Source organism: Cnephaeus nilssonii (genome assembly GCF_951640355.1).
Source record: "Cnephaeus nilssonii genome assembly, chromosome: 2".
Classification (NCBI taxonomy): Eukaryota; Metazoa; Chordata; class Mammalia; order Chiroptera; family Vespertilionidae; genus Cnephaeus; species Cnephaeus nilssonii.
This window is the reverse complement of record NC_137073.1, coordinates 14964533-14992019: the sequence shown is the minus strand read 5'-3', so window position 1 is coordinate 14992019 and position 27487 is coordinate 14964533. Positions and strand designations below refer to the sequence as shown.

General features: G+C 51.1%; 1 protein-coding gene across 3 annotated transcripts; it reads right to left on the bottom strand.

Moving 5' to 3' along the window:
* Positions 1–61: 61 nt before the first annotated feature.
* TBC1D24 (TBC1 domain family member 24) lies at positions 62–27487 on the bottom strand. Of its 3 annotated transcripts, none has more exons than XM_079761727.1 (9): positions 27329–27487; positions 9659–9772; positions 7207–8199; positions 5876–6034; positions 4688–4751; positions 3272–3367; positions 2715–2949; positions 2141–2311; positions 62–1460 (listed from the first exon to the last, which is right to left on the bottom strand). In XM_079761727.1, exons 3-8 carry the CDS (start codon positions 8169–8171, stop codon positions 2157–2159), a joined length of 1674 nt encoding a protein of 557 aa, XP_079617853.1. In that variant the 5' UTR covers positions 8172–8199; positions 9659–9772; positions 27329–27487; the 3' UTR covers positions 62–1460; positions 2141–2156. The 3 variants fall into 3 exon arrangements, with proteins under 3 accessions (XP_079617853.1, XP_079617852.1, XP_079617854.1); XM_079761726.1 differs by having other exon boundaries at positions 7207–8204; positions 9663–9772; XM_079761728.1 differs by lacking the exon at positions 27329–27487 and adding an exon at positions 12506–12751 and having other exon boundaries at positions 7207–8204; positions 9663–9772.

Sequence of the window (27487 nt, the reverse complement as noted above, 5' to 3'; positions counted from 1 at the left end):
ACAACAACAACAAAAACTTTTAGCTGCTTTTGAAAAGCTATGTTTTTTTAAAAACATATTTTATTGATTTTTTTACAGAGAGGAAGGGAGAGGGATAGAGAGTTAGAAACATCGATCAGCCGCCTCCTGCACACCCCCCACTGGGGATGTGCCCACATCCAAGGTACATGCCCCTGACCAGAATCGAACCTGGGACCCCTCAGTCCGCAGGCCAACGCTCTATCCACTGAGCCAAACCAGTTAGGGCTGAAAAGCTATGTTTTTAAAAGGCCTTCAACATTCCATTCTGGCAATAAAGCACTGACAAGCATAGTGGGGTACAGCCTCCGGGGTCCCATTTGGTGATAAGCCTGGAGGGGAGAGCCCCTGGAGGTCCCTCCGGTTGAAGAGACCAAACTTGGACTATGTAATGAGACCGTGTTTAATAACACCAAAATACAAGCGAGGGCTGTAGGGGCTAAGAGGAAGGGGGAGGGGCGAGGGCTGCAGCGGTCTGGGGTGGTGGGTCAGCAGTGACACTGCTTCCCAGCACCTTTCCCCTCACAGCCTTTCAAGAGTCCTGGAGGGACAGCAGAGCAGGACTGGTCCCATTTTACAGTTGGGGAAACTGAATTCCAAATAAGTTCATTGGCTTTTCCAAAGCCACACAGGGCTCCTGGTCCTTTCTTCAGCCCCACTGTGGTCTAGCTCAGAGGAGTTTGAGTAGGGGACAGAGTAGGTGGGCACCACAAGAAGAGCAAGTACAGTGTACAGATGGGCAGGGATGTGGTATGTAGGAACACTGGGGGTGGAGGGACTGGCTGGAGGGCAGTAATCCTTGGCACCTGCAGCACAGCCACTTGGGTGTCTGCTTCTCCCCTCTTCCCTCCTGGGTGCCCAGGCCCTCAGGACCAGCTGAGGGAGGTCATAGGGCAAGAGGGCTGCTCCTTGCAGTTCATTGGTCAAGCTTCACTTGGCACCTACTGTGCATGAGTCCAGTGCAGAACCAGGCAGGGCAGGGTGGAAGAGGAAAGGTGGCAGCACAAGAAAATCACACTATGTAGCCGGTCACAGTGCTGTGAGAGGAATGCAGAGGGAACACACGTGCCATGCAGAGGGGCTTGCATTGAAGGTGCTGTGTGGGCAGGGAGCTAAGGAGGGTGCAGACCTGGTACACGGATTTGTGGGGAGGACTGGATGAGACAAGCACGATATGATGAGGAGTCCGGACGGGATCCTGGGAACCAGGTCACTGCAGCGACATGGAGGAGAAATGGGGCCACCACAGAGACTGCAGGAGAGCTTAGGAGGTTCTGACTGTGAGGAAGAGAACTGGAGAAGGCTCTGTGGGTCCAGGCTTCTCCAGGCAGGCCCCTGGAAATGGAGCTGGCTGGTTTGAGGTCAGAGGGCCCTCCCCTAGCCATCTTGGGAGGCCTCTCCAAGTGTGAGTTCACAGCGAGGCCCAGAAGAAGCTTCAGACTCTGCAGAAACATAAGAACATATGATGTCCGTTCTGGTCCTTCATCCCATTGGCCCTTAGCCCTCTCTTGGGAGGAGCCCAGAGCTCAGCATAGATCCTGCCTTCCCCAACCTCTTTCACCTTGTGGTTAACTGTCCAAGAGGCAGCCCCAGGAGGCCAGCATGGGAAGGAGGAAACTGGATTAGAAGCCCGAGGCAGATGCTCCTGCCAAGAAAGTCCCCAGGGCACCCGTGTCTGCTTAGGACCAACACACCTCTGGAGAACCACAGCAGCAAGGCAGGCAGGAGGCTGCAGAGCCTTGCACAGAAGCCATGCAAAGAGGCACCAGCAGGGGGTGCCTCAGACCCACACTTGGCAGCCGGTTCTTTTTGCCTTTCCAGTCCTGTGTCCACCATGAAGGGATTAAGGATCAGGGGCTGCAAGTGATACCCCCTGCTAGGCCTTAGGCACGGGATGGCCCCACAGAGGAGAGCCAGGGCCTGAGACCAAGGCGGAGGCAGCAGAAAGTCTGAGCAGGTCCTAGCAGAGTCAGGTACCCCTGTCCAGCCCAGCATCAGGGCCCCAGCTGTATCCCAATGCTGCCTATGCATGTGGTGAGGGTATCTTCATTAACTGCCTCTTCCCTAAAGAGAGAGCCCGGCCACCCCACCGCCCCCCATCCCACAGTGGCAGCTCAGTCACCATCAGCACAGGCCTGTCAGCAGGTGTCGGGGTCCTGGAAGCCCCAGGCCTCCACAGCAGCGATGAGGAAGTTCTCAGAGCAGAGGGGCTGGTTGTTGAAAGTGTCGCAGTGGCCCGTGCGGCCCCGATTCAGGTCCCCATCGATGTAGAGAGCCTGGCCGCCCCCTCCACCTGCAGGATGCTCAGTCAGTGGCTGCCCCTCTGCTGGTACCGCCCTGGAGGTGCTCTTCTCCTGCCCCTGAACATCTCCACTTGTCCCTGCCCCAAGCTTGCTAGAGGCCTAAAACCACAGGGCCGACCTTCGACCCTCCAAAAGCCTGCCAGCTCTCAGCCCGGGTCCAAACTCTAGGCTAGAGCCCACTTCCCAGCTGGTTTACCCAGAATACCTGCCCCTTACTCCCGCTCCTCATGCCTGCTTTCTTCCTCTGGCATCACGGGGGCTCTGCCTGTCCTTCAGGTGAGGCACCTGCCATCTGAGTTAGCAATGACTGACCCAGGGGCTTTGGCTACCCATGAACCTGTACCCTTCTCCAAGGCTAAGTGAGACCAGCCTGAGGTGAAGGGAGATACCCACCTATGATGAGACAGTCACAGCCCCCAGCCATGAACATGGACTCAGTCTTGGAGGGCAGATTGAAGTGCCGAGTGGCCAGGAACGGTGAGAGGCGGTCAGCAGGGTCTGAGGATGAGGACAAGGACATGGAGTGGCAGTGCCGGGATGGAGTGGCAGTGGTCTCCAAGGACATTGGCTTAGTCAGCTCTGGATGTTTGATGACCACCCACTCATAGCGCTGGACCTCCGGCTGCAACTGAAGATGAAAGGGCAGTATGAGGAGCTGGCACACTATGCCCTGCAGGGCCCTTCTGGCCACTTTCCTCCCACAAATCTTCATTGAAGAGCACTGTGTATGAGGCCGCCTGCCAGGGCTGAGGAGACAGTGCCACACAAGGCAGGGAAGGGCCTGCCTGCTCTCATGGATCTCATGGTCTAATGATCACAAACCAGAAGAAAACGGGGAGGTTATCCTGTAGGGTAACTGCTATAACAAAAGTAAACAGGGTCACGTGAGCAGGGGTGATGGGGGCGCTGGGCCTGTTGATCTTAGAGCACCTGCAGGGAAACCCACTCACCCTAAACACAAAGCATTCTCCGGTCCCAAAGAAGCCCAGTTTGCCTCCAAACTTATTTCTCTCGCTCCAGTCTGTTGACAGGTAAGCTCCACACACCTGGGGAGAAAGGCCCAAGGTGAGGCTGCATCATGCTGGCCTGCAAGAGCATGCCTTGCTTAAGGCCTGCTGAGGGGCCATGGTACCATCACAGCTTGTTGTCACTGAACCCTCCACTCCCACTTGAGGGCAAGAGCTGAAGAAGGTGAAGAGAGGTGTGGGGAGTAATAGTTTCGAGGGCGTGGGGTTAGCAGTGACAGTGGGGGTGAGGGGGTGGCTGTCATCAGCTCGTTTGGGATATTTTCATTTTGTTTCCCTCCTTGGCCCTCAAGCATGGGAAGAGCCCCATGTCCACACTCTGATGCTGGGCATCAGCCCCTCAGATGAGAGCTTCCAGGAAGTACACCTGCTCAACAACATTCTCCAACCCCCAGTCAGCCAGCAAAGTGCTTGATTTCACCATTAAAGTCAAGTCCCCTAGTGGCTGCAGGGTTTTCCCCAAGTGTCTGACAATCAGTCACCTGCTACGATACAGATGCCCAGGTTCCTCCTGGAAACCCAGACAGAGAGTCTGGAATGGAAGAGGAACCTAAAACTCCCATGGGTGCAGGTTTGGGAGCCACTTGAACAAGAAGCTTCTACCACCCTAGCCGGTTTAGGTCAGTGGATAGAGCGTCAGCCTGCGGACCAAAGGGTCCCAGGTTCAATTCCAGTCAAGGGCACGCTTGGGTTGCGGGCTCAATCCCCAGTAGGGGGTGTGCAGGAGGCAGCCAATCAATGATTCTCTGTCATCATTAATGTTTCTATCTCTCCCTCTCCCTCTTCTTTGAAATCAATAAAAATATATATATTTAAAAAAACACACAAAAAACCTCAAGTGAAATTGTTTAAAAAAAAAAAAAAAAAGCCTCTACCACTGGCAGACAGGATGGGGGCACATGAGCGCTGACCTCTCTAGTCTTGGTAACTTTCCAGGGGACAGGTACTGTAGCAGAAAGGGCCCTGAGAACTACCTGTTAGGGGGTGGAGGCAGGTGAAGGCAGCTGACCCACCTGGTGCTGGCCCACTGTGGTGGGAGGAGGCTGGGCCTCACTTACTAAGCATTTCTGCAATGGTCCTCCTAAATAGCCAGGCTGTTTCAGCAGGGCCTGGACCCTCAGGGGAAACAAGGAGGCCCTGGGTACTTGGGGGTCAGATAGGGAGGTTAGATTCACTTTGTTGTGGAGGGTGGCTCTGCTCTGTGCCCCTAAGTGCAGGAATGCTGGGTGGAGGCTGCAGGGGCACAAGAGCAGCAGAGTCCCAAAGAAGCCCAGTTTGAGGGCATTAGAGTCCCCAAAACTCAGAGGCCAGAACCCCAGGCTCCCTCTGGTCCCTGCTCACCTCCTTTTGTGTGGTCTTAATGAGCAGGAGGGTGGGCTCGTGTCCTTCACACTGGAAATAGAACCTGGGGGAAGAGACCACACGTGCCAGTCCTGATGGGAAGCAGTTCTCCTGAACTCCTTCCCCATACCACCTCTAGCCAGCTTTTGCTGACCAGCACTCACAGCGTCTGAGCAACCTGGACTGCTAGGGGCAGGCGGGCCTAGGAATTGCATTTCCTTATCTCCTGGGGACCAGGCACTGTGGCCAAGGACCTAACAACACTCTGGACTGGGCACTCTTCTAAGCCAAGATGGAGCTCCCCCCAGGGTCTGCAGGACTGTCTGCCCTGGTGTGAAGCATGGCAAATACCCCCCAGCAGGCAGAGTTGTGTGCCAGGTGCTTCGGAGAAGCAAAAACGGGAGGAACAGGTCCCTGCTCTAGGAAAGCTCAGAGTCCAAGCATGTGGGAGCCTGCTGGCACTGGGAAGCATGTGAGGAAGCCTGAGGTTGCCACTGTGGTGGCTCCAGGTGCCCAGCACTTGGCTGGCAGCCCTGGCAGCTCCATTTAGCTGTCCCTAAATGTAGCTCTGGCTGTGCCTAAATGCTCATGGGGCTACAGACAGTCCCCGCCACGTGGGCTGGGCCAATTCTGCCTGTGTTGCCTCTGTTGGGTCACCTGTGACCCAAGCCAGAGCGTCTGAGGCTCAAGTGAGTGCTGAACCTGACAGAGCTGCCAGGGAGGCAGTGTGCCCTGGGAGGCCAGCACAGCCCCAGCCCCACAGGGCCAACCTGTTCCTGGCTTGTGGACTGACAGGGTGGGGGTGGGGAGTACTGAACCACACAGCCTGTTACCTTGAGTCGTCCTCTCTTAGAGTTCTGTAAGCTCCCATGTCATCACAATGCCTACATGAGGACGTGGAGCTGTGGCGTGTATGGTAATGACCGACCCCTGGATTTGGGTGGCCTGGGAGTGAGAGAAGCCCAGAAAAGGGCTTCCCAATTCTAGGGCCCCAAGAAGAGGCAGGGCCTCACCCAGGTGCCAAGGTTCACAGGCCCATTGTCAGTGTGACTTCCTGGAAGCACAGATAGAACCAGAAGCTGGACAACTTCACCACTCCCTCTGCCCCTCCAGCACCACCTGACCCTTAGAGTCCATGCCTTGGGGCCTCGGAGGGCAGGCCTCGCCTCCCCAGTCTCCCAGCATTACCTAGTCAGGCTGTACCCATGCTGCAGTGAGGAGAAGAGCAGGAGGGGCTGACAGAGGGCGAATCGCTCAGGGATCCACGACCAGATATCTCTCATCTCCTTCACACTGACAATCTCCGAGTGAAAGTTCTCCGCATGAACAGCCAGGTGCACAAACTGCCTGGGGAGAGCCAGGAGAGATTCAGAGCACACCTGCAACCCCAGGCCTGGCCATACCCCCTACCCTGAGGGTGTGCATTGGATCTCTTGAAAGCTAAGCCTGGAGGGAACTTCTCACCTGTGCAGCCAGGTTAAAGCCTGGTCCAAGGTACCCTCAGGAAGAAAGAGGGTGGAACTGTCCCCTGGAGCCCCACTCCCATCCCTCCTTATGAAGAGGGGAGAGTGCCCAGCCCAGACAAGGACAAAAGCACCTTTTCTCTAAGAAATGGGGACAGAAAGTGAGTCAGCTCTAGCAAGACACTGCTCAAGGCCAGCCAAGCACGAGCAGAGAGCACAGCTGAGGCAACTGAGCAGACAGACAGACAGACAGACACACAGACAAAAGAACAAACAGATGGTTCTTGAACATCAGCCAGGCTCCAAGGCAGCACTTCTGAAGCAAGCCCTGAGAGCCAGCACAAGCAGCCAGGCCCCAGGATAGCCAGGCCAGAAGACAGAGAGAATCCAGGCATGGAGATGTGGTTTCCAGACCTACCTTTTAGAAACACTGAAAAAACAGGAGGAAGCAACGGACATGGAGAAGAAGAAGAAAAATAAAACAGTCAAGGAGAGGTTAGTAGTCAGTACTGATGTCTAGGACATGCCTGCCTTTGGCCTGGAAGAAAGGCCTTCACACCTACAGTCATGCCATCTGCCACCGAGACAGATCAGGACACCATGGGCCCTTCCCATCCCTGCTCCCCAGGGGTCTGAGTTCAGGGCAGGGGCATGTCCAGCAGCAAGTGAGCCCAGAGCTGGAGGGGTAGAAGAGGGGCCGCTGTGAAATGACCAGAAGCAAAAAAAAAACCAACAACAACAATGACCAGAGGCAGCCAGTCTGGCCCACTCTTTGGTCTTCTGACCACATGGTCAACACCCAGGTTTGTCATGGGCCTCAGGCCCGAGGACAGTAACCTGTGCCTTTCATTCCCACAGCTGCCTCAGCAGCCCGTGGCTGTAACCAGGAAAGTCCTCTCTCCTTTCCTGTCATTTCCTATCCATGGACAGATGGCCGGCTGGCAGTAGGCAGACCAAGAGGCTGGCAGGACAAGCTCATGCCTAAGTCCCCAGGATGTATTCCACCAGAGCCCCACCCTACGTGGGCCCCAGCAGCCTGCCCAGAGGCCAGCCTACCTCTTCTGCTTGACGGTGATACCCTTCTGCTTCAGAGCTTTCTCATTGGCCATCTGAAGAAGTTGAATCTCCTTCCGAGAGAAGAGGCGGATGGCGAATGCTTTCTCCAGCAGCTTCTCAGGAGACACGGTCTTGGCGATGTCCTTGACGAAAGTGCGGATTTCCTGCTTCACGTTATCCGACTCAAGTGGCTGTCCAGCTCTCACCTTGTGAAAGAACTTGAGGATTGCCAATGCAACGCGGTACAACACCTTGTAACCTTCCACCAGAAAGACATCAAAGACACGAGCGAAGTAGCTGAGGGGAAGCTCCCCAAATAGCCAGCGCTGCCAGTCCGCATAGACCTGCAAGACGTCCTCCGACACGGCCACCATCAGCTTGTGGGCTGCCTGACAGTACTTGTTCACCAGGTCTCCAAATGTCATGCAGGAAGACTCAAAGGCCAGAAAGCTCTGATCGATCAGCTTCTTGCTGGGGTCATTGCAAGCCAAGATGCGGCAGGCCTTCTCGAAGCACTCAGCTTCATCGATGCTGTAGTGCAGCAGCAGGGCTACAACCGCAGGCAGAGCGGGGCAGAAGGAGATGTCAGGGAACTGGTTGGCAATGCACAGCAGAATCTTCCGAACAGCACCCTCACCCCGTGTGTTCAGGCAGTAGCTGGGCACTTGCGTGTTGTCCACAAACTCAGGCAAGGGCAGGGTGCTGCTGCTATGCTTGCCCACGATCTTGCCTACAATGTCACTGTACACACTGGCATCGGGCGTGACTGTGCGGCAGGGGATATCCCGGATCAGGCGCTGGTACACTTTCCCCCGCAGAGCGTGGCTGTGGGCCCAGTAACCCTGGCGGGCCAGCTGCTTCAGTTCTTGCAGCTCAGTGCAGCTCAGTTCCTTGGGTCCCAGGTCCTGGATGGCAGTGTCCATCTTGTCTCTGTCCACAAAGCAGTTGTACCCCTGGGAGTCCATAGTGCAGGCTGCACCTGCGGGGAGGACCCTGGGCTGCCAGGAAGGGGCAAAGAGCAGTTAAATCCTCCAGCCACCTCTGGAGGATTTTCTGCTAACCTGTTTGCCACCCCATGCCTTGTAGGATTAAAAACCATGCGTAATACATGTGTATAAAGGTTCTCATTTTAGAGAATATGTTTTAGTTTGACTATATAAAGTATTACAAGGGCTCCATTTAAGATAGGTGGATATTCTGAGAATTCACTATGAACTCGGGAGTATAATGTCTTTTCATGGAGCTTATCAAGTTGCTGTAATAGGTCACACAGATTATGAATATCAAGAGGCTAGAAATAAGTTCCTGGAAGGGCTTCAAAAGAGAGCCTGACCACAACTCTCAGTTAGGGGCCGCAGGCCTATCAGGCTCCCACACACCACCATCCTGCGGCCTGTGGGCCTTATGAAAGGGTCCACTGGTTAAGGGGACCTATTTAAGTCAAGATATGCTTTGTTTCAGTTCTTGAAGGTTTCAGGCCTTTAATCAGCTGTGTATCATGAGGAAGGCACACCCTACTCTGCCCCACTGTCCCTGGGTTAGAATTCAGAGGCCAGCTCTTAACCTTCTAAACATGCTAGCTAGGTTTTAGACAGGTACTCCAGAGGAGAAATACTAGTGAGGAGTAGACATCAGGGCTGAGAAATAAATAAAGCTGTTACAGCTTCAAAATTAGACTTCTTGTTTGTCTGTTAATCCTCATCCAAGGACAGATATATATATATTTAATATCACTATTTTTTATTTTCTATTGACTTCAGAGAGGAAGGGAGAGGGAGAGAGAGATAGAAACATCAATGATGAGAATCATTGATCAGCTGCCTCCTGCACGCCCCCTACTGGGGATCGAGCCCACAACCTGGGCATGTGCCCTTGACTAAAATCAAACCCAGGACCCTTCAGTCCGCAGGCCGACGCTTTATCCACTGAGCCAAACCAGCTAGGGCCCGAGGATATTTTTTCCATTGATTTTTAGAGAGTGGAAGGGATATTTTTTCCATTGATTTTTAGAGAGGAGAAGGGAAGCGGGAGGGGTGGGGGGCGGGGGAGAAAATCATCTATGTGAGAAAGACACATTGATTGGTTGCCTCCCGACTGGGGCTGGGGATCAAACCTGCAACTCAGGTACATGCCCTTGACTGGGAATTGAACCTCAGTGTGTGGGCCAATGCTCCAATTGAGTCACACCGGCCAAGGCAAAATTAGACATTTTTATATCCAAATGAACCAGAAATATTGGGGGATTTGACCCTGTCTCTCCATTTGAGGCAACTTTTGAAATTCAGGCAGACATTTAAAAATGGGTGAAATGTGCTATGTGAGATTCTGGCTGATAGGTCACTGCAGGTGAACAGCAAGACAGAAGTCTATGTTGAGAATACCACAATTTAACAGTTTTTGCTAAAGGCTACTGTCCTTGGCCTTTACAATAGTCTGCCCATGTACCTCAGACTAACCTTTCTGCCTGTGATGGTGGAAGTGTCTGGAGATGTCACAAGGGTTTGCTTCAGTGAGTTTTAGTAAATGACCAGATCATCCCAGTTTCTCTTGAATCTAGAACATTCATCTGAAAATATAAAAAGCAAAAAATATCTTAAGAACATTGAGTGGAAAGTAAAGAATTATAGTGTAAGACTTGTATTGTGAGAAGATATCTTAAGAAAGCACTTTGATACTTTTTTGTAGTAAAATATACATAAAAAATTTACCATTTACAAGTGTATAGTTCAGTAGCATTAAGTACATTCACACTATTGTTTGTGCAACATCACCACCATCCATCTCCAAAATTTTTTCATCTTCCTAAACTGAAACTCTGTGCCCATTAAACATTAACTCCTCGTTCCCCCTTCACCTGGCAACCACCATTGTAATCTCTGTCTCTAAGAATTTGACTATTCTAAATACCTCATATTAGTGGAATCATACAATATTTGTCCTTTACGTCTGGCTTATTTCACTGATCATAATGTCCTCAAGGCTCATCTATGTTTATAGCATGAATCAAAAATTTTTTTCAATATATTTTTATTGATTTCAGAGAGGAAGGGAGAGAGAGACAGAAACATCAATGGTGTGAGAGAATCATTGATCGGCTGCCTCCTGCACATTCTCTACTGGGGATGGAGCCTGCAACCCGGGTATGTACCCTTGACCAGAATCAAACCCGGGACCCTTCAGTCTACAGGCTCTATCCACTGAGCAAAATTGGCTAGGGCAACACTTTATTTTTTAAAACAGTTTTAGGGTCACAGCAAAATTGAGAGGAAGATACAGAGACTTCCCATTTACCCCCTCCCCCATACATGTATAGCTTCCTCCTCCATGCCCAGGCTCATTTGGCTCAGTGAATGGAACATTAGCCCATGGACTGAAGGGCTCCGGGTTTGATTCTGGTCAAGGGCATGTACTTTGGTTGCAGGCTCGATCCCCGGCCCTGGTCAGTGTGTGCGGGAGGCAACCAATCTATGTGTCTCTCTCACATCAATGTTTCTCTCTTTCTCTCCCCCTCCCTTCCATTCTAAAAATTAATGAAAAAATATACACAGGTCAGGATTAACAACAACAACAAAATCCCCCACCATGAGTAGTACATTTGTTATAATTAATGAACCTACATTGACACAACATAATCACCCCAAATCTACAGATTTATGAAGGCTCACTCCTGGTGTTATTTTTTAAAAATATATTTTATTAATTTTTTACAGAGAGGAAGGGAGAGGGATAGAAAGTTAGAAACATCGATGAGAGAGAAACATCGATCAGTTGCCTCCTGCACACCCCCTACTGGGGATGTGCCCGAAACCAAGGTACATGCCCTTGACTGTAATTGAACCTGGGACCCTTCAGTCTGCAAGCCGACGCTCTATCCACTGAGCCAAACCAGTTAGGGCTCACTCCTGATGTTATACATTCTATATGTTTGGACACATGTAAAATGACATATATTCTCATTACTGTATCATATGGAGTATTTTCACTGCCTCCCAAATCCTCTGTGCTTTATCTGTTCATCCCTGTCCCTGCCTCCATTTATCAGATTTTCATTCCTTTTTATGGCTAAATAACATTCCATTATATGAATAGAGCACAATTTGTTTATCCATTCACCTGCTGGTAGACATTTGGGTCGTTTTCACATTTTGGCAATATAAATAATGCTGTTGTGAACATGGGTATATAAGTATCTGTTCAAGTCCCTGTTTCCAATTCCTTTGGATATACAGTATAATATCCATTGATACTGTGCTTTCCCACAGAAAACATTAATTAAAATAAGTTTTTCTGACAACATCCATTTAATATATCACACTGGAAAAGCTTCACCCACAGTAGAACCAGGCCTGCTGCCAGTGCTGGGACCTTGTTCCTCAGAAGAAAAAAAAACCACCCAAATTGGGGTTGATTTGTTTGCTCTGTTCTGGGAGAAAAGGCGGAGAATATTTCCTTCTTCCCCAGGTTCTGAAGACCAGGCCAACAGGCCCACTCACACACCCACGACCATACCCAGGCTGCACTCCACAATCTTCCATGTGCAAATTACCTATAGCTTTTAAATCCTTCATTCATTCTAGGCTCTGAGCCCACTAACCTCTGGAGGGACCCCAGGCCCATCCTGTTTGTGTGAAAAGAACCAGCTCCTTATCGGGGCAATAAACATGTTTATAAACAGAACAAGAGCAGGGCAGGACAGCACCAACCCTCACTCAACTGGCCTCAGATTCAGGTTGAATATTAAACTGGAAACTCCAAAAGTGATTATCGCACCTTGCAAAGTTCCTTCAGACAGGACCCACAGTTTTGTTTGTTGCAGCAAGTTGCCCAGAGACACACTGGATTCAGAGGGACTCTGAGGAAAGACCACATGCAGGAGACCCTGAAGGAGCTTCCAGGACCCCCGTAGGCCTCCTCCCCAAGCCTCCATCCAGAAAGAGAACATGCTGTTTCTGGGGCCGGACAAACAGGCTTGCAGTGACCTTCTTAGGCATCTATAAAACCAGGTCCAGGATGGTTTCCTTAGGTTCCTTTTTACACAAATGCATAATCACAAAAAAGTCAAAGAGTACACAATTACAGAGTAAAAATGTAAAATCCTGTTTACGTTTTCCCTTCATTCTTACTTCCTCTTCCACCTAAGATAATCAACCATTGCTCACATATTATATCCTACAAAGCCTTTTCTTATATTTACACACACATTCACAGCTGATTTAGATTTTCAAGGCTGGCTACTGAGACGGGGAACTCAGGAGGTAGGAAACAGATAAAAAACAAAACCATTCCGTTAGATACTCACACTCTGGAGCTTACGTAAGTTTTAGGGTTGAAGTGATGCTCTCTCCCTGTTATTCCACCTGCAGCATGCAGCCATCATACAACACTGTCTACACCATCTGCTCCCCAACACAAAACATGGCTTCACCTGTTCTCCATAGTCCCCCAGCTCCTGACAAAGGTCAAGGGAGAGAAGGGAGGCAGGAGCAAAAGTGGGAAATGATCCAATTTCAAGTCAGACAAGCCTGGCTTCAAAGTCCAGCTCTGCCACTTGTTTGCCTGAACCTCAAACAAGCCATGGCTCTTTCCTGAAAGGCAGGTGCCTGTCTGTAAAACAGAGCTGAAAACACAATCTGCCTCCCCATGCAACATCTACGGGCTCAGCTCTTACTTGGGGCTCACTGGCTGGGGTGTGGGTGACATCCCACTCTCTCTGATTTCCACTCACCCCTGCCCAGGCAGTGCAGGGCAGGCAGCCAGCAGGGCCCTGCCAGCAGGTGCACGTTCCCTCAGACTCAGAGCAGGAGGAAGGGAGCGAATGGTTTCTCACCATAAACACTGCACTCACCTAAAGGCTACCCTCCAAGTTCACTGCACAGGAATGGGGGTGGGGGGAGGGCTAGTTCTCTGAAGTGGGAGGGGGCTGGTCCCAGCTGCCTGGAATGTAGGGAAGTACCACTGACCCTTGAACAACACAGCTTCCAACTGCACAGGTGCACTTATACAAGGATTTTTTTTTCAGTATTGTAAATGTATTTTCTTTGTTTTTTTCTTTCTTTAAATAAATTGCAAGATCCCAAATTTATTTTTTATTTTTTAAAAATCAATATATTTTTATTGATTTCAGAGTGGAAGGGAGAGGGAGAGATAGAAACATCAATGATGAGAGAGATCTATCGAATCAGCTGCCCCCTAATGGGGACCGAGCCCACAACCCAGGCATGTGCCCTTGACCGGAATCAAACCTGGGACCAACCCTTCAGTCTGCTAGCCGACGCTCTATCCACTGAGCCAAACCAGCTAAAGCTAAATGTATTTTCTTAATACTATTTTCTTTTCTCTAGCTTACTTAATTGTAAGAATACAGTATATAAATATATATAACATACAAAAATATGTGTCAATCAGCTATGTTATTGGTAAGGCTTTTAGTCAACAGTAGGCTATTAGTAAAGTTTTTTGGGGAGTCAAAAGTTATATGTGAATTTTCAACTGCACCGTGGGTCCCCTGATCCTCTCTTCAAGAGGGCCCCTTAATCCCCATGTTGTTCAAAGGTCACCTGTATTTTGTGTCTTTTATCCTCAGCTTTAAGCCTGGCCTGCACTTCTGGGAAAAGAGGAAAAATTCAACTCATCCTGTTAGACTCCAAGAACTGCAGACAATGATCATTTCAGATAATGGGGACACCAACCACATAGCCTGTCTGCAGGGTGGTGGCTACTTTAGCTAGGGTCGTTAGGGCAAACCTCTTCCAATTTGAGCTTAAGTGATGAGAAGGAAGCAGCCAGAAGAGCTGAGAAAAAGTCACTCTGGACAATGAGAAGAGCAAGTGCAAAGGCCCTGAGGCAGGAACAAGCCTAGTGTGCTCTGGGGACAATAAGGGCACTGTATGGCAGAGCACAGTGAGCAAGAACATGAGCAGCAGAGATACCCACAGCATGGATCATGCACAGGAAGAGGTTTGAATTTTATTATAAGCACAGAGGGACTCAGAGTGGGAAGCAGCGAAGGGATGTGATTCAATGGATATGTTTAAAAGCCAATTGTCAGGATTGGCTGAGACTGTTTATAGAAAGCACTCAGCCTAGCCTGACATGCCAGGGCAGCTCAGATGTCCCAAGGGCATCTCAGTTAGTGCTCCTTGGGGTCCCCTGACCTGGCACTGGCTCTGAGGTATCTGGGGAGTGTCAGGGTTTTGGTGGGTCAATGCTTGATCAGTCCTGCAGAGGGGCCGGAGTACCCCCTCCCACGAGAGAGGAGCAGCCACCGGAGGCCCCCACTGAGGTTCTCCCACAGACCCACACAAGTCTCTCACTGTGGCTACTCTGACAGACCTTCTTCCCCTTCTGTGCTGTGCTGCTGCTTCCCACCCAGAAAGGCCCTTCCAGGGACCCTCACATCCCTTTCCCTCACAATTACTGTGTCTGTTTTGAGAATTCCGGCTACCTGATGGAAAGCAAACATTTCTTAAAAAAACAAAAACATACATGGAAATGAGTGACCTCTATTTCCCCAAAATATTATCTTGCTATGTCGGTGACACCTCTGTCCAACTCCCCATCCTGTCATGATGACCAGTGCTCCCTCTGTCCAAAGTACACTGCCCTGGGTCTGCCAAGGGCAAGTTCACATCAGACTCTGATGAGACCCAATGTATTAGGGGCTCCCTTCAGTGGCTGCAGGCCCACAGCCCCAACAGAGAACTCCCAACCTGTGCCCACAGAAGGAGTTAAGTGGCCATCTGGGGTGGGAGCAGCCAGGCCGCCCTGAACCTACTTGCTATGCATGCAGCCCTCCAAGATTTCTGATCAGGACCAGGGCGGGAGGAAAAGTGGCTACAGAAGGAAGGGTAAGACCTTACTGTGGACAGTGGGGTGGGAGACATCAGGACCAAGCAGTTGGGGTTTATCAGGACCTCTCCCACCCTATCTTCAGGGGCTGCCAAACACAATTCCCACAGCTGCTGGTTGTCAGGCGATTTAGCTTTGCATTTCTATTTCTAATTCTAAGGACAACCCCATGGCATGGGGATTTGCTCCACCTTATAGAGGAGGAAACTGGGATATAGAGAGGTACCTGTGGGGTCCCCAAACAGAGAGAACTATCCCTGATCTGTCAGAACACTCACAGTAAACCCACAGTGCCTAAGACGCCTCTCCCATGTAGGACAGCCAGCCCCATTCATGCTCCCTCTTCAGCAAGCTCAGGGCTGGCTTCTCAATACCACCTGCTGTCCAGGTCTAATGAGTCATAAGACCTCTGTGTTTATCACCTCTTAAGTGGGGAAAATTATTTTCCCAAACAATTGGATTTGAAAACAAATTTACTTTCATGTGACAGAGACCCTTACATTAAGCCTGGGCGATTCCACCTTAACCACCAACCAACATGGGCACTACACCTTCCATTCACACCACCTTTCCTGGGGGGCCCAGTACCCCATCATGACCCCCCTTGTCCCAAATTTTTATTGATTTGACAGACATATTGAGTTGCCTTTTCTGTGCCGGGTCCTGGGATGGACACTGGGGACAAGAGAGTAATGATCACAGCCCAAGCAGGAAGTGCTGTGAGGCCAGGCAGGGCCCTGGAAGACCACCAAGGCAGGACACTGACTCCACGTGAGCACTGCAGAAGGAGCAATGATATCCCAAGTGTACCATAAAGATGGGGAGTATACCATCCAATGCGAAGGTAAAGAATGGTGCATGAGAGAGGGCACAGCAAGTTGGGGAGCCTAAGGCAGGCGGTGGCTGAAGATGGGATAAGAGGGGGGCTGGTGGTCTTTCGTGCCAGTCGCACTAGAACAGTGGTCGGCAAACCACGGCTCGCGAGCCACATGCGGCTCTTTGGCCCCTTGAGTGTGGCTCTTCCACAAAATACCACGGCCTGGGCGAGTCTATTTTGAAGAAGTGGCGTTAGAAGAAGTTGAAGTTTAAAAAATTTGGCTCTCAAAAGAAATTTCAATCGTTGTACTGTTGATATTTGGCTCTGTTGACAAATGAGTTTGCCGACCACTGCACTAGAAGACTGGATGTCATCCTCCACATTAAGGAGCTGGAGGAGAGGCTAAGCAACAGGTGACATGCATTTTAGAAAAATCCCCCTGGTGGCTCAGGAGGAAGGAGGGCAGAGTCCAGAAGAGGAGGCATGAGGAAGGCTGAGTCAAGCCTGGCCAGGGAAAATGGAGAAGATGGGGTGGACCCAAGAGACTGAACAGGGTTTGGATTCTACCAGACAAAGTGACCAATGGTGGGGGGCAGCACCCAAGGGCTGAACAGAGAATTTTGGCCCAGGGGTAGGGTTTTGGTGGGGCAGAGGTAGCACTCCATTTTGAAATTGATGCCAGAGCAGCTTAGTTTGTAGGCATAACCCGGGGCTGCTGTGCCAAGGTCCTGCCCAGACACCCAGCCCTCAGCCCATAGGCCCACGCTGGCTCCTGAACTTCTCACCCAGTTGACCTCAAAGACAGCCCCCACACACACACCAGGACTCTTCCAAAGTGCCAAATGTGGTGCCACTGGGCAAGAGGCAGCCTTGTGCAGAGTGAGGTTGGCACTCCCAGGACTCCTACACACCCCTACTGCCCCCTGCCCAGCCCCGGCCTAATCACCACCCCACCATGGCTGCCAGAACAGCTCACAGTTGAAGGACCCAGGGCTCGGCCTGTTTGGGCCTTAGTCACTGTACCACAAGACAGGATGGACGCTCTGTGGGTGTCAGCTGCTGTGCCTCAGTTCTTCCTCTCCAAGTCTGAGTAATCTTATATCCGTTTCCCAGGAGTGGAACCAGAAAACAAAGAACTAAGAGGAAGGAGGCTGCAGCTCCAGCCTGACAGATGACTGACTGGGCAAGGACAGAAAGGAGGGGCAATAAGGTGCTCTGTTCTGGCCTGAAGAGTTCCATGTGAAAAATGCACACCCCTCTCAGTTTCCCCATAGCAGAATTCAGAACATTTGTTCTCTAGGTAGTCCCTCTATCTTTTTAAACACACACACACACACACACACACACACACACACACACATACTGCGCACGAATCCATGCGCCAGTAGCTTGCCAGTAGCTCACTGCCACCCTCCAGTAGCTCTCCGCCCGATGCTCCGCCCTCCTGTAGCTCCCCCCCCCCCGCCATAGCTTCCTGCCCTGCCCCCTCCTGTAGCTCTCCACCACCAGCTTGTAGCTCACTGCCCCACCCTCCTGCTGACCCATGATCCAGTTGTTAAGCGGTCGGTCGTTATGCTTCACGGCGTAACAACCATTTGCATATTACATCTTTATTATATAGGATATATATATATATATATATATATATACACACACATACACACACACATATCTTACCTTATAATAGACAAATATGCAAATTGACCGCACCTTCGCTACGCCCAAGCCACGCCCACCAACCAAGCCACGCCCACAACCACGCCCACCAGGAAACCATTGCAGGGATGTTGGGGTGTGGCAGAGCCCGAGGCTTTCCCGGCCTTGGGCACCAGCGGGGAGCCTGCACGGATCACAGGAAACCACTGGGGGTCGGCTCCTGCGATCCTTAGCAGAGATGTTGGGTGCAGCCGAGCCCAAGGCCACCGCCCGGGGCCAAGCCCCGACCCTGAAAGAAGGCAGAAGGTGGTGGCCACAGCCAAGGCCTGGGTCCCTGGTGCCGGCAGAAAACTGGTGCAGGCAGCCAGGTGAATGAAGGTCTATTGCACGAATCTTCGTGCAAACGGGCTACTAGTATATATATAATTTCAGAGAGGAAGGGAGAAGAAGAGAGAGATAGAAAGAAACATCAATGACAAGAGAGAATCATCTATCGGCTGCCTCTTGCATGCCCCCCACTGGGGATCAAGCCCACAACCCGGGCATGTACCCTGACCGGGAATCGAACTGTGACCTCTTGGTTCATAGGTTAATGCTCAACCACTGAGCCATGCTGGCCAGAGGGTAGTCCCTCTCTCTTAGAGACCATCAATCCCCAGTGAGGTGGAGCTTGTGGAGGCAGAGCAAGCCAGGACAGAGCAGAATGACTGAGTCCCTCGACACCAACTTGGCATCAGGGGACAGGTATGCAAAGGTGACAGCACCTCACTCCAGCCCTCAGGTGTGTGAGGTCTGAGGATAGGAAAGACACAGCAATTACAGGGCATGTTCACTGCCTGATAAGGAGATGCTCAGAGTGCCAGTGATGGGGCAGGTGGGGAATGTGGCAGCAAGACAGGGAAGGGAAAATAACCTGTGTGTAGGAGGGGAATGCACATCTGGATGGCTGAGTGTAACTTAGCTTGCAGGGCATTACAGTAGGGGGGCAGGGACCAGGGGACAGCTGGAAAGGTTTCTGTGCAGGAGAAGGTGGAGGGAGATAAGGAGTCAGGAAATATTCCTGAAGCCATCCACCTTGGACAACCAGAGGGGTGGGGACAGGCCTGGAGCAAAATGCACTCCAGGTGATATGGACCCTCTCCTATTATATTATGCAGGAACCTTCCTCTCAAGCCTGAGTCAAGTTTGATTTCCTCACGAGAGGCCCAGTTCTCCCACCCAGTCATGGGGAGAGGCCAGGGAAATGACCAATCCCAACCCAGGAATCTGCTGTAGCCCCCAGAGACACAGCTTCAGGACTTTGTCTAGAACCCCAGGTGGGGGACACTCATCTCCCCACCCTCGGCCCCAGCTGTAGGATAACTCCCAATTCCACGATGGCTGCTGGTGACACTGTCACTGACTGCGGTGACCACTGTCACTGATCCTCCACATTCCCTTGCCTTGGTGCCCTTTTTTACCTACCTCACTCCCACCTCCCATCTTTCTCTGGAACTTGTCTGTGGAAACAACCCATTACCTCATCCGCTCCCAGAATGCACCCTTCCTCCTCCTGCTCAGACAGCAGCCAGCTCTCCCCAGTCCCTGCCCCCTCTCTTCAGGACCTCCCCAGGACCCTGCTGGCCCCTCCCCTAGTATTTCCCCAGGACTCTGCCCCTCTCTCTCCAGAATGTCCCCAGGACCAGTCTCCTCTCATTCCAGCTCATGGCTTCCATTCCTTGGCTGCCATCACAGGGCTTGAGGGTTGAGTAGGCAGCCCTGGTGCGAAGCTCCTCACCTTCAGAAGCCTTTATATTGCTAGCATTTTATCCACAACCCGGTCAGCCCCAGAAACTGCTCCACCCAGAGGTAGCATATCACAATCCCACTCTCTTCTAATCTTTTCCTAGAGCTCTTTATTGCCCTCTTCCCACCCGCGTGACTCCATCTCCCTCACCTACCAGCCCCCTGTGGCTTTATGTCTTTGCCTGCTCAGCCTACACCTGTCCCATCAAGCCCCTTCTGTGCTCCTCTCTCAGCCGTGGGAAAAACCCTCAGGAGAAGCCAGACTGATAGAGTGCTTCTCCAGGCTCGAACACCAACTGTAGAGGGAAACATCACGCTGCCCGGCTCATGACCTGGCAGCCCTTCTTGGCATGCCTCAGAGACACCCTCTCCTATTCCCCCCACTAACTTACAGCTTCATATCCACCCGCAACCCTCACCCTCCCTCTCTCCTGAGAATGGGGTGCTAGGCAGGAGCTGCTTCTCCTCTCTGACCCTGCTCTTGATCTGAACCCCCACTTTTGGTCCTGGATCTCACCTCCTGGGGACCCCCACTCTCCTGCATTTTTAATGCTTCCTCTTTGCTGCTTATAGAGACCCCAAAACAGCCACTCACAGAACCTGACACTCCACTCCAGCTGTGCCTCTCCTCCTTTCCTTCCCTGTCAAACTTCTGGTGAGAGAAGGCTACCTCTGTCCCCCACCCCTTCCACCTTCACTGCCTAGCTGCCAGATCGTTTAACAGACACCTTTGGTCCCTTATCTCCCCGAAGCACACACAGCTGACCCCAGTGCTCTCAGGGCTCCGCTCCCTGGGCCTCCTGAAACCCTTCCCTCATGTCTGTCTCCTCACCTCTCTGGCTGTAGCTGTTCCTGTTCCTCTGCCTGTCTCTTAAATGTCCCTTTTACAGGAGTCCTTCCTTTTCTCAACCTAGAATCCTCTTGTGAACTCAAGTCCTGTACTTCCAATTGCTTTCCTGAATATCTCCCATTCTTCACATACCCTACGTGACTTCAAAATGCTCAGCTCTGACTCCCACTGTGCTCTGCCCCACTCTCTACCTGAAATCACGTTCTGGTTCCCCAGCCATCCCTTCAGGACCTGGCCCTACCTGCCCTCCCACGGCAGGTTCAGGAGCTTTGCCACTGCAACTGCACCAACTGCAGCCCCCGGGACACATGAACAGGGCATGTCCACAGCCGGGAAGAAAGTCAGGACACACCTGTTCTCCTCTAGGTCCAATCTACTTCAAGCCTCAGCCCAAATGCCCCCTCCTTCACCAGCCCTTCCCAACTTCCCAGGCAGGGCTGAGGGGAACCTGGCTGCTCTCTCCCCCTCCTTATCCAAATCTGTTTTAACTCTTGGCACCCCATTGTGATGACCTGCTATGAGTCCAGCTCTTCTACTATACTGTGATTTTTGAGCCAGGTGTTTCACACTATATCTCGTGTACCCAGGAAAGAGGAAACAAATGGAGACTCAGAAAAAGCCCAAATCACTTGGGCCCAAGAGGAAAATTTAATTCTAAACAATAACAACTGGGAACATTCACCAACTTGTTTAGGCATGTGACCCTCCGAGCAGGCATCTTCACACGATGGGAAGGCAGGCCATGCTCTGCCTCAGCCCTGAAACAGAGCACAAGAATTTCTCAAATATTAATGGCAACTGGCATTCCACAGTGACTATCAGGCAGCCAGTTACCGGGGAACTTGATAGTGGGCCCTTTGCTAGTAGCACACAATGGAGGGCACGTGCCAGCTACAAAGGGTGTAACCATTAACCATTAGGTATTAGTCACAGCACCGCAGGCCAGTTGGCTGGCCCATCTGCCTGCCACCTGTCAGAAGTTCAAATGCAGGTCTTACCCGTGGCACCTGAGCCTGTGATGTGGGGCCCCAAGCAGGAAAGAGTCCCAACCTCATTAGCCACTCAAAATAGTTCCTTGCATCCCTTTCTCAAGCAGAAAGCCTGGTCTGGCTCACCTACAGGCAGGGGCTGGGGTTGGAATGGGGCTCTGTTAACTTAGGATCTTTGTCTTCTGAGCTCAAAGGTCCTCCCACCAACATGTCTAGGAAAACACCCCCCAGGCACAAGATGTAAACCAGCTAGCTGCACAGAACGATAATCAGAGAAAGAGAACGCGGCTGTCAGTAGCATTAGAATTTTGACTGGTTAAAATTCCAAGCAGGGTGCCTTCAACAGGTGTGCCTCAGAAGGCCGGGCACATAGCAGGTTCTCTGCAAGTATTTTTAGATCTGACAATAAAGCCAGGCCAGGAGGGAATCTTGCAGGTTTAATCATTTTAATAGGCATTCAAGACACTTCCTGAATGCCAGCGTACTGAGCACTGGAATACAAAGATGCGAGGCCCAGTTCCAGCTCTCAATGAGCTTCTGGCTGTGGGGACATGGGTGTACTGGCCATACCAACTCAGGTACAGGTGCTATGACAGGAAAGCACAGGGTGTCTGGGCCCCCTGTCCATGAGGAAAGATGGGCTGGGAGCCAGCGATATCTCGGCTGAATCCTGAAAGATGAGGTGGCCTTGGTCCAGGAAGCAGCAGAAACAGCATGGGCATAGGACAGGGCCTCAGCTACTTGGGCTGGCAAGCCCTTCAGCTCTTTAAGGGGGCAGGCCGGTGAGTGCCATTTGTGGCTCAGATTAAGACAATTCTATAGACTAGCCTCATGGACTCCAAGAAGCCAAAGGACCTGAGACAGAGGCCTTTGGGGTTCACAGTGCTGTCAGGAAGCCAAGTGCTCCTGTGTCCAAGGAGGCGGGGACGGTTCAGCCCAGGAAGACAGGAAACATGCCAGAGGCAGGAGGAGTTAATGTATACTCCCAGGTCCTTCCAAGGCCCACAGGTTTACCAAGATATGAAGGCTAGAACAACCCTTGCCAGAAAAGGAATTAGAGGAGAATTAGGGAACAAGGGCAAAATGATTCAAGGAAAGGCTGAAGGGACAGAGGTGAGGGGAGCTTTTGGTGGGAAGCAGGTAATGACCTACATTTAGAACACTATACAGGGAGGGGCTTTTATTGGTAACAGAATCACCCATTGGTAAACAACCCTCAATGTATGTGGTATACCCATTAAAAGTGTAACAGTTAGCAGACACACAGTTTCAGATTATGAGACACAGGCTAAGCCATATGTAGTGTGTTCTCAATCACCTGTAAAAGAAGAGAGCATGCCTGAGTGGGATGGAAGGAGAAACCATGATTGCTGACATGTGACCCCTGACAGCATATCTTTGTGCAGTACCCAACCAGGCCCGCAGACATAACTATACAGAACAGAAAGAGATCTTATCTCACATCTTCTAAGTGAGCAGGTACCAGAGACAAAAATAACTGCTACTGGCCTGTGCAATTATCCAGGGGCTGGGCCAGTCCTGTGGGCAGACAGGGGCTCCTTTAGAAGTATCAGCCTTTGCCCTAGCTGGTGTGGCTCAGTGGATTGAACACTGGCCTGTGGACTGAAGGGTCCCGGGTTTGATTCTGGTCAAGGGCACATGCCCGGGTTGCGGGCTCAATCCCCAGTATGAAGCATGCAGGAGGCAGCTGATAGATGATTCTCTTACATCACGGATGTTTCTATCTTTCTCTCCCTCTCCCTTCCTCTCTGAAATCAATAAATTTTTTTAAAAAAGTGTGGCAACCTTTTAAAGAAAAGAAATGTCAGCCTTTCCTTGCCCTCTCTCCTTGCCCCTCAGTATGGGTGAAAGACTTGGGAGGAGCCACCACACACTTGGCCTCTTTATCCTTAATAGAGTCTTTCCAAAGTCCCACCTGCTGCTGATGCTGAGGTACCACACAGAAACTGGGGTCCTGAAAGGACAGCGGGGGGACCCCAAAAATTCTGCAACCTTAGCCGAAACCAGTTTGGCTCAGTGGATAGAGCGTCGGCCTGCGGACTGAAAGGTCCCAGGTTCGATTCCGGTCAAGGGCATGTACCTTGGTTGCGGGCACATCTGTGCAGGAGGCAGCTGATCGATGTTTCTCTCACATCGATGTTTCTGACTCTCTATCTCTCTCCCTTCCTCGCTGTAAAAAATCAATAAAATATATATTTTTAAAAATTCTGCAACCTTGGATCTATCTCTGGGTCTGAGAAGACCTTTTTTCAGAGATCGAATTGTGAGAATGCTCTGAGAGGGCCAATCCTCAGTCTGGGTGGAAAGTGGTCCTTTGAGATGAGTGACAACCTGGAAGTGTCCCAAAAGGCAAATAAGCATGTGAGACAGGAAAGTCCCCGGAATTGTGTGATTTTTGTACCTTGAGCATTTTACATCTTGCTATTTACTCTAACCAACAAATTGGGCCTTTGTCACAGAAATAAAAAGTCCACTTATCTGCCCCCACAATCCAAAAAGGCAAGGGGTTATTAATGAAAACTCTGTTAGCTTATCTACTCTGTGTTTTATAGACATAAAACATTAGGTGCCTCCAGGGTTCGGTCTTTTTTTTTCTCACTCCATACACTCTCCTGCAAAGGCCCACTCCACTACTCCCTGGCTTTACTGTTACACAGAAAGGAGTCCCCAAAATGCTCTCAAGCCCAGTACACTCTCCTTGGCTCCGGACCAACATAGATCCACCTACTGCTGGGAAGCCTTACTGACCCTCAGCTCAGCATCTCCAAACTGAAAGTCAGCACCTGCTCCCAAGTCTGCCCCCTTCCTACACACTGTGCGTGGCATGGGCCCAGCTGCTAGTCACTCAATCTTGGACTGCTCCCTGAGTCTTCCTTTCGCCCTGGCCCTTTCCCCATCCCTTCAGCCACTTGCCTCATGGTTTTGCTCTCCCTTTTTTTTAAAAAAATTATTATTTATTTTTATTGTTGAGAGTATTACAGATGTCCCCCATTTCCCCTCCTTTGTCCCATTTCATTGCTCTCCTTTCTGTATCCTCCACAGCCCTTCATTGGTACTGGGCCTTATGTCTCTCTAGATGTGCCATGGTGGTCCCCCCTTTTTTAAAAAAAATATATTTTATTGATTTTTTTACAGAGAGGAAGGGAGAGGAATAGAGAGTTAGAAACATTGATGAGAGAGAAACATCGATCAGCTGCCTCCTGCACACCTTCTACTGAGGATATGCCCGCAACCAAGGTACATGTCCTTGACCAGAATCGAACTTGGGACCTTTCAGTCCACAGGCCGACGCTCTATCCACTGAGCCAAACCGGTCAGCGCCATCGTGGTCCTTTAACCACCCTGGTCTCAGTGCAACCCTTCACCAATCCATCCCAGCAATCACTGCCAGGTTACCAGTGGAGAACACAATCTGACTGGTCACTCACAAGACCCAAGATCCCTTGGTGACTTCCTACCATTCTCAGGGTAAAGTTCACACTCGGGCCTGGTACTCAGGGCCTCTCCCAATCTGCTGCCAGTCTAGCTCTTTCATCTCCCTCTCCCTCTCTTTACTCCAACCACCAGAGCTACTCCCTGCCCTTCTCCCAACAGGTCATGCCCTTTACTTCACATACACAGTCTCTGCCCAGGAGGCTCTTTCCCTCCGATGGTCTTGCCATTCCTATTCAACCTTCAAAATTTAGCTCAAGCATTTCCCAGGAGCCCCCACCAAAGGCCAGCTGAATGCCACTCTCCGCCCAAAGCAAACTCTGTCCTCCTCAATGGGAGTGCCCCCCAGTGCCGCACTTCACCGGCCCTTCTCCTGACTCCACTGTAAGCTCCTTCAGGGCAGAGACTCACTCAACTTCGCAGCCACAGAACACAGGGTACAGGCCCTCCTCATGTGAATGATGATTTTAATAAACTGGTGTGGAATTTTTAAAAATCATCAAATAATGAATTGAAGTTGATTCTTAGTAAAAAGCCTGAGGCTTTGTTTCCTGGACATTATCTCCATTTGGAAAGTGACACTTGAAACAGCCACTGAAATTGCTGTTTCAAGTTAAAAAGGGCTTCTTTCTTTTATGTACAAAGTTGTCATAACAGAAAAGGTATGCTCAAACAGGTAAAACATTGAACAGGGTAAATGTTAAGTGCTTTTTTATAACCTGCTTCATTGTCTTTATGTACTTTAAACCAGAAACCATCTAAAAGCAAACACTTAAATATGTCATCTGAGGTTGGCTTAGACTGTAATGAGAATTAGGAGCAACAATGCGTGCCCAAGGTCACTTGGCCTTCTGGATTGTCCTGGCAGGTGTGGTCAGCAAGAGCTGGTGAGACCCACCTGCCGGTGAACTTACAGATCCAGGGGGTGAATTTTATTATTGTTATGAAAAGCCTGCTTAGCCCAGCGGCATGGTTCAGTGGTTGAGTGTTGACCTGTGAACCAGAAGGTCACAGTTCGATTCCTGGTCAGAGCACATACCCAGGGTGGAAGCTTAATCCCCAGTGTGGGGCGTACAGGAGGCAGTCGGGTCAATGATTCTCTCTCTCCCTCTCCCTTCCTCTCTGAAATCAATAAAAGTATATATATATATATTTTTTTTTAATTAAAAAAAAAAGAAAGCCTGCTTAGATTACTAGATTACTTCTACATCCCCCGGAAGGTCACCCTTACTATCAGATGAAAACCACCACAATAGTTTTATTTAGCATCTTGGTTCATTTCAAGAGATACCGGCCCCCATTCCATGCCAGGCAATAGGGGAGCAAAGATGAACGCAATATGTCTCCAGCCCTGTTGACAGAGAAAGACAAGCTTCTAAACAGGGCACTCACTACCAGATAAGCACTTCACTTAAAGGCTTTATCTGAGAGCTGAGAAGATTAGCTGAGGACCCAACTTTCAGAATAAAAGGAAGTGCATATTGGGGGGTCATTCCACTGGCTGTAACCTTTATATACTGAAATACATTTGTGAAATTTCTTTATCTTTTCTTATCTGGTTTTGTTTCTCCCGGTCTATATCTCTTGAAAAGAACCTGCATCCTTGGCTTTAAGACAATTAAGCAAACATTTACAGATGCCTACTATGTGATGGGGGCAGTATGTGAAGATGGAGTCCTTACCCTCAAGTGGAGGAAAAATCTGTCCAATAATGGGATGGTCCTTTTTAAATGTAATGGCCTGGAAGTCCTTGCTGAGTCCCAAGCAAACATACAATGAAAAAAGGAAAACCACCTTTGAGAGCTTCTATTGGTCCCAGAAAGACAAACTAATGACTTGGAATAAGAAACTAGGAAAGACCACAACACCAGCATCCCAACCACAGCCACGTCAGCCACAGGCCTGTGCCTCCCCGCACACCACTAATCTAATAGTCAATCTCTGCCTCGGCACAGCCCGGCTGCCGGGTCCTTAATCAACCTGTGGCCTTTCATGTCAGCCCAGAGAGTGGTAATCCAGGAGGCCCACAGCACATCTGTTTCCATCTAAGGTCACAGATGAAAACCTGTGCCCAGGCCACCAGTGCCCCTGCGTGGAGAAAACCATGCCCGGATGTAGCCCATCCCCGACCTCCAGCTGTGTTCCTCAAGGCTGCGATAGTACAGCGCCCAGGGACCCTGTGGAAATGCTTCTGTCGCTCGGCCCAGTGGCCATGCCCAGGGGGCACCCACCAGACAGGGCTCAGACGCAAGGCGACAGGTGGGCGGGCATGTCATCCTGAGGCAAGTAGAGGGCAGGAAAGGGAGTAGTTGCAAGTCTTCGATGGCAGAACGTTATCAGAGATTCTGTTGCAATTTCGAGTCCAGAGGAGGATTTCCTACCCCACAGACGGAAAGCAGCCCAAGGAAGGGGTGACACAGAGACAATTCCTTCTGACTGACGCCGGCGGCTGGCAGGGGGCGCCGGTCCTGCCCCCGGGTGAGTGTCCCGCGAAGCCGAGGTCCGCGGGGGCCATGGGCAGTGACAGGCGGACGGCCCGGGCCCCAGACCTCCGTGCCACAGCCAGCCCCCGCGCCCCACCTCGGACCAAGGCCCCACAGTCGGACCCCCACGCCCCCTCCCTCTGCACGCCCCGCTGCGGTGACAGCCGGCGACCTGGCTCCGCAGCCCCCGAGGATCCGTGGCAGGCTGTCACGCCCCGTGCCAGGCCCGCCGCGTACCCACCTCTGCCGCCGTGCCGCTCCGTGCCGCGCAGCGTACCGCTTTCTTCTCGGCTCGCAGCGCAACTGAGCGCGGGCTTCTCTACGCATGCGCGCACGCCGCCCCGCCCCCGCCGAGCACGCGCCCAGGGCTGCCCACCCCGGGTGCCGCGGGTCTCAGCCC